Source organism: Lactuca sativa, chromosome 1 (genome assembly GCF_002870075.4).
Source record: "Lactuca sativa cultivar Salinas chromosome 1, Lsat_Salinas_v11, whole genome shotgun sequence".
In the NCBI taxonomy this organism is placed as follows: Eukaryota; Viridiplantae; Streptophyta; class Magnoliopsida; order Asterales; family Asteraceae; genus Lactuca; species Lactuca sativa.
In genome coordinates, this window is record NC_056623.2 from 51,167,824 (window position 1) to 51,181,605 (window position 13,782).

At 31.9% G+C, this 13,782-nt stretch overlaps 2 protein-coding genes across 5 annotated transcripts; one reads left to right on the forward strand and one right to left on the reverse strand.

Annotated features, from left to right (window-relative positions):
- Positions 1 to 1,036: 1,036 nt before the first annotated feature.
- LOC111911947 (uncharacterized) lies at positions 1,037 to 4,955 on the reverse strand. Its single transcript, XM_023907715.1, has 5 exons — positions 4,571 to 4,955; positions 4,258 to 4,310; positions 3,877 to 4,204; positions 3,685 to 3,793; positions 1,037 to 1,064 (listed from the first exon to the last, which is right to left on the reverse strand). Exons 1-5 carry the CDS (start codon positions 4,953 to 4,955, stop codon positions 1,037 to 1,039), a joined length of 903 nt encoding a protein of 300 aa, XP_023763483.1.
- Positions 4,956 to 6,544: 1,589 nt separating this feature from the next.
- Positions 6,545 to 8,367, forward strand: LOC111911927 (uncharacterized). Of its 4 annotated transcripts, none has more exons than XM_023907686.3 (6): positions 6,545 to 7,252; positions 7,323 to 7,432; positions 7,542 to 7,631; positions 7,732 to 7,790; positions 7,865 to 8,030; positions 8,116 to 8,367. In XM_023907686.3, the coding sequence occupies exons 1-5, from the start codon at positions 7,240 to 7,242 to the stop codon at positions 7,920 to 7,922; spliced, it is 330 nt and encodes a 109-aa protein (XP_023763454.1). In that variant the 5' UTR covers positions 6,545 to 7,239; the 3' UTR covers positions 7,923 to 8,030; positions 8,116 to 8,367. The 4 variants fall into 4 exon arrangements, 2 of the variants coding, with proteins under 2 accessions (XP_023763454.1, XP_023763455.1); XM_023907687.3 differs by having other exon boundaries at positions 6,546 to 7,252; positions 7,741 to 7,790; XR_002857015.3 differs by having other exon boundaries at positions 6,547 to 7,252; positions 7,351 to 7,432; positions 8,116 to 8,293.
- Positions 8,368 to 13,782: the final 5,415 nt, after the last annotated feature.

Consider the following 13,782-nt stretch of genomic DNA (forward strand, 5'->3'; position numbering starts at 1 on the left):
CACCATCTTTGCATTGAAACACAATTGAGCCTTTTTCTTCAATTCTAACTCTTGCTTCATTGAAAAACTTCACATATCCTTGGATTGTTTTGTTTAGAGTTCTAAACTTATGTTTATCTCCAGTCATGTGATTACTAGCTCCTGTATGTTCCGATCAGTTGTGGATATTGTTAACATGGTATAGTTAATAATAACACCATTCCATAATAGAAAATTTTGAAAATTTATTTTTCTATACTTAATAATAATACCATTCCATAATAGAAATGTAAATTCTTGATTTTTTTTCTTCTGTAAATAAATGTTATTTGGGATATAAATAAACGAAATAAATAACCACTATTTATACTTAAGTATTATTATTTAACCTTTCGTAATGGGTATAAGTTTTTTAAATTAGTTCTGTTGGTTCAAATTCTTAGTTTGATATGCTTAACGAAAAATTATATACTTACACTAAAAGGTAATATTCTTTGATTATTAATAAAAGTAACTTTTTTACTTTGAATAAATTTATATTTATAAATATAAATAGTAATATCCCTTGATGAAAAACAAGATAAATGTATATAATTGTTATATTTAGCGCTTATATAAACATATATTGAATTCTAAAATAATAAAATAAAAAACAGTGAAATATATATTGAAACAAATTGTGTAACGTTTCATTGAAAAGCAATGAAAATTTTATTCATATATAACTGAATATAAAGTATATTATATTATAATATACCGACAAACAATGAATATAAAGTATATTATATTATAATATACCGACAAACAATAGTGAAAAAGAGATTAAGATCATCATGCATAATTTAGGGGTGTAAACGAGCCGAGTCGAGCCGAATATTACCAAGCTCGAAGCTCGGCTCGACTAAAATACTCGAGCTCGAAACTCGGTTCGAATTCGACTCGAGCATTGATTTTAAGCTCGAGCTCGGGCTCGTGAAATACTCGACAGTCTTGAGCTCGGCTCGGCTCAACTAATATTTAAAAAAAAAAGCAAAATCACTAAATTGAGTAAAAAATATTAAATATTCCGCATGTAAATGTCCAAACTACAAAAAAAAAAAAAAAAAAAAAAAAAAAAAAAAAAAAAAACCACTATTAATCACCTAATATCAATATAACATCAACCATGTATGTCATAAATGAATAATTATAAAGAAATGACATATATCTTATAAATGAACAATTATAAAGAAATGACATATATGTAAATTACATTAAGCTCGCGAGCCTTACGAGCTAAGTATTTTTGTACTCGAGCTCGGCTCGATAAGGTACTCGAGGAGCTCGAGCTCGAGCTCGGCTCGATTAAGGTCGAGTCGATTTCGAGTATTTTCCGAGTCGGTCTCGAGTTTCTCGCTAGTTGGCTTGTCTCACTTACACCCTTAATGCATATGTTTACTCTATCACACAAAATTACAATTTTCTTTTACTATAAACTCTTAAAAAGATAAAATGTCTTTTTCTCTTACGTCTCTTGCGTCATTTGATTATCTATTGGTTTCTAAAAAATCAAACAAGAAAGTATTACTGTATTTTTGTTTGAATCCCTGATATATTGGGTGTGCTTGGCAAAAATAACTGTTAGCTGGAAGCGGTTAGTGGATAGCTGGTAGCAGGTAACGAATAATAGGGGTGAGCGTGATGCGGTTCGGTGCGGTTATTAGCCAAAATCTCACCACTAACCGCAAATGCGGTTAATCCATTTTCAAAACCGCTTGGTGCGGTTATTTTTGCGGTGCGGTTAGGCGGTTATTTTTGCGGTGCGGTTTTATTTTTTTGTGTTGCGGTTAATAACCACATGGATTTGGTGCGGTTATTTTGTGTGGTTTTTAACCATAGTTTAGAGCTCAAATGGTTTTAAGAGTTCAAACATATTACTTTTAATGATTAAAAAAAACCATAAGGTATAAGACAATTAACTTAAATCACAAACAACTAATATCTTAAAAACATCAAATCAATAGTAATTAACAATAAATATCTTAAAATTGTTTAATTTCACCATTTTTCAAAGTTAAATATAACAAAAAAAACAACACTTTTGTCTTCTAGTATTTTATCTATCTTTCATCTATAAAACTTGTTTTATTTTTAATATTTAATATAATAACAATTAATAATAATATTGTATATAATATATGCGGTGCGATGCGGTTTTTGAAAACTTATAACCGTACCGTACCGCAAATTTGCGGTTTTTGAAAAATAAAAAATCTCACCATTGGTTTTTATTGCGGTTGCGGTTTATACGGTTAATTTTAGTTGTGGTGCGGTTTTTGCTCACCCCTAACGGGTAGCATGTAGCGGGTAGCTGGTAGTGGGAAGCTGTAAGTTTTATTTGTTATATGAGTGTTTGGTAAAAATAGCTAAATATATAAAATTACATAAAAGGACAATTGATTAAAAATAAACAAATATATAAATATATTTTTAAGGGTAATTATGAAAATTGATTTCAAAAGCTTAGTAGCGTTTTGTTAAACGCTACATGAAGTAGCTTTTAGATTTTGAGCATTTTGTTTAAACTAAAAGTTAAACACTCATACAGTCAAACGAAGTTTTTTGTTTAAACTATAGCGTTTTGTCAAAAGCTAAAAACTACAAACTCTTAAACGCTTCCAAAAGTTTCGTGTCAAACACGATTGTATCTTTGTTTGAATACCTACCATTGTTTATTTTTGAAACCTGACATTGCCTTTTTTCTTTTCCATAATCAGTTATGTAATCCGATTTCCTAGACAACGACAACTCAATAAATAATTTTATGGGAACTAAAAATAATTGGTTTAATTTATTTTATCGACATTTAATTAAATAAGTTATTATTTAGGTCATAGTTCTTAGGTTTATTTGACTTTCACAATAAAACACTTTCCAACTCTTCAATTCCTTTATTAATATTTTCTTTTTCTAACTTTTTCCATTTAAAGAACATTTAAAATACTCCTATTAATACCCTATTTTTTCTAACACTACTCCTTAATTATTACTTGTTTGGTATCGGATTTTATAACACTTATTTTTATAAAAGTTTTTCCAAAATTCTAACCAATATATATAAAATGTATTCTTTTCAAATATTGAATATTATGCATTGCAAACAATCAAAATATTAATTAGGGTGTTGATTTTGACACTCCACTCTAGTCTAATACATTTTAATCTATATAAGTTATTATAGGTTATTATGTTAATTAATCATTTTACTAACTGTTACTATTTATTATATTATTATTATTATTATATAATCATTTTATTAATTTTATTTTTTAATTATTAGTTATTTCTTACAATTAACAATTTTTATTAGTCTTATTATTATTTAAATAATAGTTTATAAATAAATAGTAAAAAATATGACTTTTTTTTTCTATCCACGTCATATTTTTTTACGCTTTAACTTAATATTGTGATTTACATATGTTAATATAACTATTTTTTTTAAAAAAATTGGACCATTTATTCATACGATTTATTTTGGAAATATGTTTCATTTGTTGAAAAAGGATTTAAACATCACACAAAATTACATTATCATTGTTGACATTATTTTTCTTAACCGAAGGTTCATTGATCAAAATTATTGTTGGATCTGTTATCTACTCCATTCTCCTTAAATAATTGTATTTGATATGATCTGGTTGATTTTTGTATATTTCTTTAAACCTTTGCATATGATTATCAACATTAAGATCATCATATTCCACAGATATAGAAGACGTCAAATCAAGCTTTCTCCAAAAAGCATCATTCGAATCTAATGGAATAGGTGAGCCTATAGTCAAACAGACAAAATATCATAAAGTGGTTATAAGTATAAAATGTCAACTTAATCCAATAGATTAAACATACATGTACCGACATACATCACAAGTTCGTGAGCACATGGTAATCCAAAACATGTCCGCAATTGACATCCACAATTCTCAGGAGTTAGTGCAAATCTTTTTGACCGATGAAACTCTTCCAAGATTTTATCCATAGCATGCACTGAAACACGTTTTCGCAATATTTCGAATATCCGATCCTTAAACCTTGGCATATAAGTGATTATGCAACGTGTGAAAGTTTCTTTGATAGCAGTTTCTTGTGATTGTACAACTTTTTCAATAACATGTATGAATTTGTCCAAATCACATTTCGCATATTCCAGGTGTTTTTCAGTTTGGCATGTTGGCTCTCGACTCTGTTTGTTGTTGAATTTCCAAAATTAATATGTTTGTCGGTCCACAATGATACAAATCTTTCAGCATACTTCCCCAACCACACAGTATAAAGATAATCAAAAACATCTAAAAGGTGAAGAAAAAACAAATTAGTTTGAATAAATTAATAATAATTACTTCAACAAATATAAGAATAATACCTGCATGTTCGAACAATAATGTTTGAAGGTCCGCATAATTTTGCATATATGCATTTAGTGTTGGAGATTCAACTAATTTCTTCCACTTTACATGAAAAGAATTCCAAGTCTTTTGTGGTTTGATTCGTTGTCTGCAATGCTTTGTTATATCGTTGAATATATGTCACCTACAAAGTAAATGATTACTTTGTGAAAAAACATCTTCGCATGCTTTCATCAATGTTAAATCTCTATCGGTGACGATAACACGAGGACTGAAAGAATCGTTAATCGTCAATTTCAAACAAGTCAATGCCGATATATAGTTGCTCGTTTTTTCATTATGTATGAATGCAAAGGCTATGGAAAACGTCTTGTTTGTAGAAGTGACACCAACAATTTCTAGGAAAAGAAGATTATACTTGTTCGTTTTATATGTAGCATCCATCAACACCGCATATGGAAATGTTTGCCACATCTTTAATGATGTTGGATGAATAAAAAATAGATCTTCTAGCTCGTTAGTAATCGTGTTTACACGATACTGTAAGTTATACCCTTTAGTTTGCAAAATGTGCATAACATTCCGCATCGGGGTTCTCCCTTCTCGCCGAGATCTCCCAAACTTCTTGAAAAAATTATATATAATTCTCAATGAAGACACATTATTTTGATTTTGCATTTTTAGTGTTGGCAAAATATTTTGCGGTTTCACATCTAACTCTGTCAAATCTTGCACCAAACGAGCTTCTTTATCCGACAAACGCATTGTGAAACGATGACCCTCAATGTACATTGATGGTTCGTGATTGTGTTCGTCACGTACGACCCTTAACTTCCAACCATCGTGTGCCTTCACATACTTTCCTCAATTGGAATGGACAATTAAATTGTTTTGTTTGTGCATCTTTATTTCTGGCTATGCCACCACGATCACAACCAAGTACTATTTTAGAAATAAAGTCCTTAGTTATTGCCTTTGATCGTTTAGTAACGATAACGTAACCTTGTGAACGTGCCACATTTTGCACCCAAGTCATTAAATCTCCACAAGATCTAAAGACCTAACAATTGAGAAAAAAAAAAGTCATGTTAATAAAATCAATAAAATACATCAATTAATTGTTGGTGATTTGTTTCACTAATGTGTTTTAAGTGTAATGGGATTACTTTTGTTGACCAAAAGTGATCTTGATAAATATTAAACAAGTAAGAAAGGTGTGGAGTGCACACTTGTTTAAGTTTATTCAAGATTAAAAGTAGACTGTCATTTAGGGGCGAAGCCCCTGAACGAACGGGGGTCCGGGGGCAGCGCCCCTGGGAGCGGGGTCCAAGGGGCAGAGCCCCTGGCTGGGAGAAATTTTTTTATTTGGGTTATATTGTTGTATTGAAAATGCATCAGAAATCCAAATTTAGAATATTTAACACGTTTTTTACTTGGTATTAATTCTTATAGAAAACCCGGATTTATGACAGTTTATTGACTGTTGCCAAACTGTTTTATGACAGTTTTGACATTTTTCAGACAAAGAAGGTATTTAACCGATTTTGGTCAGTTTTTTCTGGTACTTACGAAAATTCATACACTCATTCTCTGTTCTTTTCTCTTCTGAATCTTATCCAATCAAAGATTAGGAAGTACCACCCAATACTTTGATTTGATAGTGAAATCACGATTCTCAGAATTTCCAAGACTATTTTATCCCTATTATCTTACATTAATTACACATAAGTCAATAATAAGATTAGAGATAAACTTGGTCGGTTGAAAATTCCGAAATATTCTTCATTTTTTCCTGCAAAAATAAAAAAAAATAAATTAAAAATGTTGATTAATAACCTAAATTTTATTTTAAAAAAATATATTATTAATAATCTGTTTTTTTTTTTTTTAAATGATTAGGAATTAATAGATTTTTCAAGCCTAAAAAAACTTCTGAATATTATAACCCAAAATATTAGTCCAAATTCAGCCCATGAACTAGTCCTATACCACCAGCTCATTTGTTCTATATATATATATATATATATATATATATATATATATATATATATATATATATATATATATATATATATATATATATATATATATATATATATAAAATACATATTCAACATTTCTTGAATTTTATAATGGACAATAATATTAAACTTAGAGTGTACATGGTACACCTACGTACGTAAATTTATCTTACGGTGTTGCACGATATTCTCTTGGTGTTACCCTAATCTCCTCTCTTCTACACATAACAGCCGTAATCAAACCAAATACCATCCATCTCTCTCCTTATCTCTTCACCCTCACGACGTCAATCATGTGTTCTTCCCTGGACAACCAATGCTTTGGAAATCCTCTACCCATGGCCTCGTTTCTAAATGTCTCTTTCTCTGATTGTCGATGTTGTGCTACATCTACGCCATGGAATCATCGGTTCAGGTTGGTGCCGACACCCGCTTCTTTTGTAAACACCGCTATCTCCTCTCTCTACCAGAAACCCTAACCATAACCCTAATTTGCCGTCAACATCACACACCATTCAGCGTCTCCACCATCGCCACCTGACTCCGGCAACATTACACACCAGCAGCACACCGCCACCTGTCTCCACCAAACCTCGGCCTCGCAATCCCACCACAATCCATCTCTATTTCTGTCTCTCTATACTCCCTTCATCCAAAGATGCAATCGTATACTCAAATTTCTCAAAATCTGGACAACAAACAATGGGGGTTTTCACTACCCACTTCAAAATCAGAAAAATCGTCCCTTTATTGACTTTATTACAGTTATCCAAGAACTCCACTATTGATCCTTCCCTCCTTCAATCGCTGAGTGATTCATCTCACGTTCTTCTATCATCAATAGCGAACAAATGACGATGAAATGTAAGCTCTTTTTCGTAATTGATTATTATATTTCTATTTGCTATTTGCCATTCACTATTTGCTAATGTAGGTGTGTGGATGAATTTGTCTAATTATAGTGTTGTACATGCCTTTGATGTTCATAGTGAGAATGAGCGTCTTGCAGCAAAAGAACGTGATGAGTTTGTCAAAATTTTGCAGGTATTATAAAATCCACAATTAACTACTTTATGGACATTTTTCCTTTTTTTTTGGTTTATGATTTCATAACCAATTTTAAATATTTTTGTTTGTATTTTTCTCTTAACAGCAAGCCCAGAGTGAGGCTGCAGTTGCATTTAGAAATGATGGTGTTTATTTGGAAAAATACATCCAAAATACAAGGCACATTGAGTTCCAGGTAAGTGTTTTTGTGTTTTTTGTAATAGTGAAACTGAAAAGACCAATTTTCCCCTTCCAACTTGTTGAGTTTCTAACTGCAACGACATGCTTATTTCAAGTTCTTGCAGATAAATAAGGAAATTTTCTTCCCTTTGGAGAGCGTGACTGCAATATTTAGGTGTGTGTGCTTGCTTACTTCTTCTATATATTTATATGTATGTATTGTAAAAAATGACGATTTTGCCCTTGCAGAGGAGGAACCAGAAGTTGCTTGAAGAAGCACCCCCACCTGCATTCACCCCAGAGCTAATGAAAGCCATGGGTGATGCAGCAGCAACATCAATTGGGTACATTGGTGGAGTTTCTTTTTGATGAAAGGGGTCAATTTTACTTCATGGAAATGAACACCAGAATCCAGGTTAGTTAAAAAACTAACAAATTATAAAATCCATTTTATTATAGATAAATGTTGTGACACTTTATTTTTTTAATATTAAAAATAGGTCATGCGATTAAGGTGGGGACACCCGAGGAAAATGTTAATCTTTTTTTTGAGGTTGCTAAAGGGCTTAGCTATTAAAAACAGAGGGTTTTGTATTTAGATATTTAGACGACTGAAATTCCATTGTGTATTTTTTTCATTGCTTCCTTCCATTTCAGACTACTTTTCTGTTTAGTCCATTTCACTGTTTGTTTGTTTGTTTTTTTTTTTGTCTTGCTTTAAAATAAAAAAGGGACAAACTTAGCTTACTTTACTAATTATAGTGCTGAACCCAAAGAAAATTTAAAAATGACTCAAATAGTCACTTTTACTGGGTTGCTATTTCAGCTTATAGGTTGTGAATTCATCACGGGCTTGGCCATATGAGGCCAATTGTATTTATGGAAATTGCTTTTGTGTTTCCTCTTTTTAAGTAAAATTCTACGAATATTTATATTTAAGTATATAATTTTATGCGTAAGATATTTCTATAATCTTTTTTGAGTATAGGAAATCGTAGATGAGGTTGCCCATATGTGATTTCTTTGATTCAAATGAGATTATACGATGTTTAATGCCTAACATTATGTATTAGACATTTAAATAAACTTTTAATCTGTGATTTCTCTAACATAAAATAAGGATGTAAAAGATGGATTAACTCAACCTATATAAATAGTATTTAAATACTTATCTCCAGTTATCTAAATAAAATTTCCTATGAAGATTAGACGTCATAATTTTTTACTTTTTTTTTTTTTTTTTTTACTTTGAATGTGTTGAGGATTTTTTTTTTTCAATCTTAAATACATTAGGCGCTTGGGTTCAACCAAATCTTAACATATTATAGTAACTCACTGTCCAAACAAAAAAACAATATAATTTTTTAGTAATTTAGTTACTTCTTTAGTTGCATTCTGTTAGTGCCTCATGTAAGGACGTTTCTTTCTAAAACCAGGTTCTGATTAAAAAAAAAAAAAAAAAAAAAAAAACTCTACTTCAAGTGAAAGGTTATGTGAAGGAAATTGCATAGTCCTATGGTTCATACTCTACTTCAAGTTTTGTAAGGCATTTTACACTATTGACTTTAATTTTTTTTTTTTTTGAATTCTAATTACAATAAATAGCAAACTACCTTCATGTAATTGTATATTTTAGCATCTAACTTTCATTTTCAAAATTTTCCGCTATTTGTAAGAACTAGCATCATAGTTTTGATGTTTTTTTAATTATAATATTGTACCTTGAGTGGTTGAGTGTTTATGGAAAAAAATGCATTTTTTGTCTTTTGCTATTCGATGCGTTTCATCCTATTTTGATCTCATACTTTCGGCTAATTGCAAAATATATCAAGGTACTTTCTGTTAATTGTTAATGTTAGCATCTTACTTTCATTTTTTGTTTTGTTCGGTCAACTGCAATAAATAACTGCATGCCCTTTATTTGATCACGTTAATTGCCAATTGTATGATCTTGGCCGGATTGCTTATGTCTGAAAACATTGATCTGATTTTTTTTCTTGCCATTCAAAATTTACTTGTCTGTAATAAATAGATGAGCTACAAAGTCGATTGAAACGAGTCATCCACAAATATATTGTTGAAGCAACTTTCTATATTTCTTTAATGCATAATTACATGTATAACCAAAATCGAAATTAGTATTTGATTTTTTATGTTTTGTGTTCAATCGTATTACAGTTATCATTTTTACTCATCCTAATATAAGTAAAATGCAACTATTAAATTCATTCATCTTGATAAAAAAATGAAACTAAAATAAATTATTTTATCTAGGAACATATAAATTCATTTTAGTGGGTTTTACATTATTAAATAATTAACTTATTAAGTATACAATTAAGCTACAATTATATTTATAATGTTAATTATTTATTTTTAGTGGGTTTGACCCTATCCCTATGAATGTATTCGGATATCCAAACCTTCAGATACCTTCAATCAAACTTTATTGAAATGTAGACTATCCCTATGAAAGGAGTTTGGCAAAATAATTGGTTCATGGTTTGAAATGGTTTTAAACATAATCGTCTCTAGAAACTAATTTTCGGAAGAAATTATTCTTACCCGTCGTTTAGCGCGGGTAAACGGCTAGTATATATATATATATATATATATATATATATATATATATATATATATATATATATATATATATATATATATATATATATATATATAACCCTAGCACTCAAATGAGTTTCTACATATCTAACTTAACGTATTCTTCTTCCATTCCATGATCATCTCGCTGGATTTCCGATCTCGTCGGCCACCATGTTGTCACTGCAAAAAGGTGGCATGTTCCTATCTCTCTCTCGATCGACGGAGCACTGCAACCAGCAATCCAGTTTTTTCCCGTCGGAGCACTGCCACCACCAACTCGTCGTCTTGCCGGATTTTCGATCTCGTCGGCTACCATGCCGCCGCCGCAAAATGTGGCACGTTCATGTCTCTCTCTTGATGGAGCACTGCCACCAGCAAGCCGATTTTTTCCATCGGAGCACTGCCACCACCAACTCGCCGCCGGCAAACAACCGATGATTTTACTACCGCCACCGCCATCAAATGGCAGACTCCGGTGAACAACATATAAATGAAGATACGAAGTTGGAAAGAGAGAACTTACCGTTTTCCGATGAACAACGACTCCGACAACTATTTTCCGGCGAACATGTTTTGTTTCCGGCAGCTTGTATTAAGTTTATTGATTTTTTGTATTAAGTTAGTTTATCGTATTAAGTTGGGTAAATTACACCAATCGTCCCTCGTGTACTTGCCAGAAAGCGTGTTTAGTCCTTATTTTCAAAAATTAACTCGGACCGTCCCTTGTTTGTTTAACACTTGCACGCTTCGTCCCTGATATGCAGTTTTATTGCGAATTTAGTCCATGTCAAATCTAAAATGACCATAATGCCCTTTTTTATTTAATTTCCAATTATTTTTGATTTTTTTATTGATATTAATTATATATTAATATTTAGAAAAAAGGTATATCCCCTTATTTGTTTCTAAAACCTCACCCTCACAAAAAATCAGAAACACCACCATTTTCTTTCCGGACGGACATCGTCAGACCACCGACCACCACCATCGCCGGAAAACCGTCCGCCACCGTCATTAGAGCACCACTCACCACCATTATTATTGTTTACAGAACCATGACATCTCTGTCCTCCTTGTTTTCCCATCAGATATCCCTTATTTTCCACTCACAATCTTGTAATCTTCTCCACCATTCAACCATCCTCTTCATCGTGACCCATCTTCCGCCAAGCACAACTCTTGGCTCATCGACGACCTTCAACAACCAAGAGCATAGGCAGGGCCGGTCCAAGCCAATTTGGGGCCCGGGGCAAAAAAATAAATGAGACCCTTATAGAGGTCCTATTTGGTCGATTTAATCAATATTTGTCTTTTTAAAGTTTTATTGATTTCAAGTTGTTCGTTCGGTTTATCCGGTAAACCATATTACAATAATATATTAATATGATGTTCACGTCGTTTGTTTTTTTCAATAATACACTAATAAGTGTAGATAATAATACCAATACAAGAATATGATCACTTTTTAATTTTGTAAACAAAAGTCCAAAATTTACCAATACAAGAATATGATCACTTTTTAATTTTGTAAACAAAAGTCCAAAATTTGGAACAGAATAAATAAAAAAAATATATTGCAAGTCATCGGCTACAACCTACAAAAAAATATACTATTTTTCTATGTTTGCTCTTTGCAACAAGTCAAGCACAAATTAACACCAGGAAGCATGAATTAAGATTGTAGGAACAATTTAAAAAATATATTTATTTTTCTATGTTTGCCCTTCACAATATGCAGCTACAACTACTCATTTGTGTGGGCTGTGTGGACAGAAATGAAATAGCAAGGTACGTTTGATAATTGTACAACATAAAACTATGGAGATGGCATGAACAATAGACATAAATTAAGTATTGGACAGCCAAGCAGATCATCATCAATTAGAATTTCACTTCCATTACCCAAAAAAACAATTGAACTTTCGAGACAGACCCAAAAAAGCAAGGTCCTGTTATTATTTTACAGTAGTAAACCCACTACCACCAAATATTATCCATCAATTTCCTACCTTGGTACACATTTGGCAAACATGGCCATTTCCATCGACAAAATAACCAAGCCAAATTCATATCAAATAACAATGTACTTAGGAAATACCATTATCTCCACGCCAATCAACTATGAAAACCATGTACAATGATCAATTAACCACAAAAAACACAGATTGGCACCAAGAACAAATAACTCAAAATGAAGGAATAAGTATTTTGATTCCATGGAATTAACAGATTCATTAAAAAATCTGGAACTCAATTTTATAAGAATAGAGTAATTAATCAAGACGGAACATATTCAATAAACTAAAAATAAATTCTAGTTATCAATCATCCAAGAAGAATTAGTTACCTTTTGATGAGGGCTTTTTGATTTCAAGCAATCAGAAATACAATTAGCCATGTTCTAGACGTGCAACAAACTGATGCATGAAATCAAAGTCGAGATACGAAGCATATATCTCGATTTGCAGAATATCAATTCCTGAAGATAGAGTATTGGAGCTTGATCGAACGAGTATTGATGCTTGAAATCAATTTCTTGAATCAAAAAAATCCCTAAAATTAACTTTGGAAACTGAAAAGTCTCAAGCCGCTTTGAAACTGAGAATCTCATGGGAGAACTTATCAAACTAAAATATAAAAAATAAATTAAAAATATACCAAGAAAATAGGCAAAAAAAAGTTCGAACTCGGGTCTAATAATTTCAAACTCTACAGCGTGCAAACCAACTCATCTACAATAATCTTTATTTCTTTGTTGCATATATATTATATATATTATAAAGTTATATATATATATATATATATATATATATATATATATATATATACTTAACGAAATTCGGGGGCCCCGAAATTTGGCGAGGCCCGGGGCGGTCGTCCAGTTTGCCCTCCCTCTAGGGCCGGCCCTGAGCATAGGTCAGGGTTTCGAATCGCCACCTAGGGTTTCGAGACCGAAGATCTCCTTCTTCACCCGAGCCATCACCTGTACTACATCTCTACCTTCCTCCTTTTCCGATCGACGATCTCCTTCTTCACCTGTGTGTCTAGGGTTTCAGATTTATATACGGGGAAATGTGTGGTTTCAGATTGAGAACTTTGGGCATTTCATGATGGATTTCATTTTGGGGGTTTCAGATTGAGCATCACCACTACTAATAATCTCTTCTTCTAGATTGCGTCGTAACCACGGTTAGAGTTTGACCGGTGGATTCAGGAGGTTGTTAGATGGTGGGAAGGAGGTTGTACATGGTGTGTGAGACCGGTTTTGATTCGAGTAAAGAGGAGGGGAATAGGTGGTGAGACGATTTTGGAACCAAAATGAAGTGGCTATGGAAAATACGTCGGTGATTCATCTGATGATTTTGATCGGAGATAAGGAGGTTTCTATTAAGAGGAAAGGACGGTGGGAAAGGGAAGAGGGAGGGTGGGTACATGATATACATTTTTTTTTTAATAAAAAATGATAATTCATTAAAAGAAGATTAAAAAGGAATTTTTTTTAAGGGCAAAATAGTATTTTTATGTCCAGAGGGATGAAATGTGCAAGTTTTAAACAAACGAGG

Excerpts from the sequence above, each read along its gene's own strand:
- LOC111911947 (XM_023907715.1), bottom strand. The coding sequence starts at position 4,955 with ATGCGGAATGTTATGCACATTTTGCAAACTAAAGGGTATAACTTACAG. Across the intron at positions 4,205-4,257 it reads GGAAGTATGCTGAAAGATTT|AGTCGAGAGCCAACATGCCA; the intron begins GTATCATTGTGG and ends AACAACAAACAG. Across the intron at positions 1,065-3,684 it reads GTTGATAATCATATGCAAAG|TTTGGACATTTACATGCGGA; the intron begins GTTTAAAGAAAT and ends TTTTTTTTGTAG.
- LOC111911927 (XM_023907686.3), top strand. Across the intron at positions 7,632-7,731 it reads CAAGGCACATTGAGTTCCAG|TTCTTGCAGATAAATAAGGA; the intron begins GTAAGTGTTTTT and ends GCTTATTTCAAG. Across the intron at positions 7,791-7,864 it reads AGCGTGACTGCAATATTTAG|AGGAGGAACCAGAAGTTGCT; the intron begins GTGTGTGTGCTT and ends TTGCCCTTGCAG.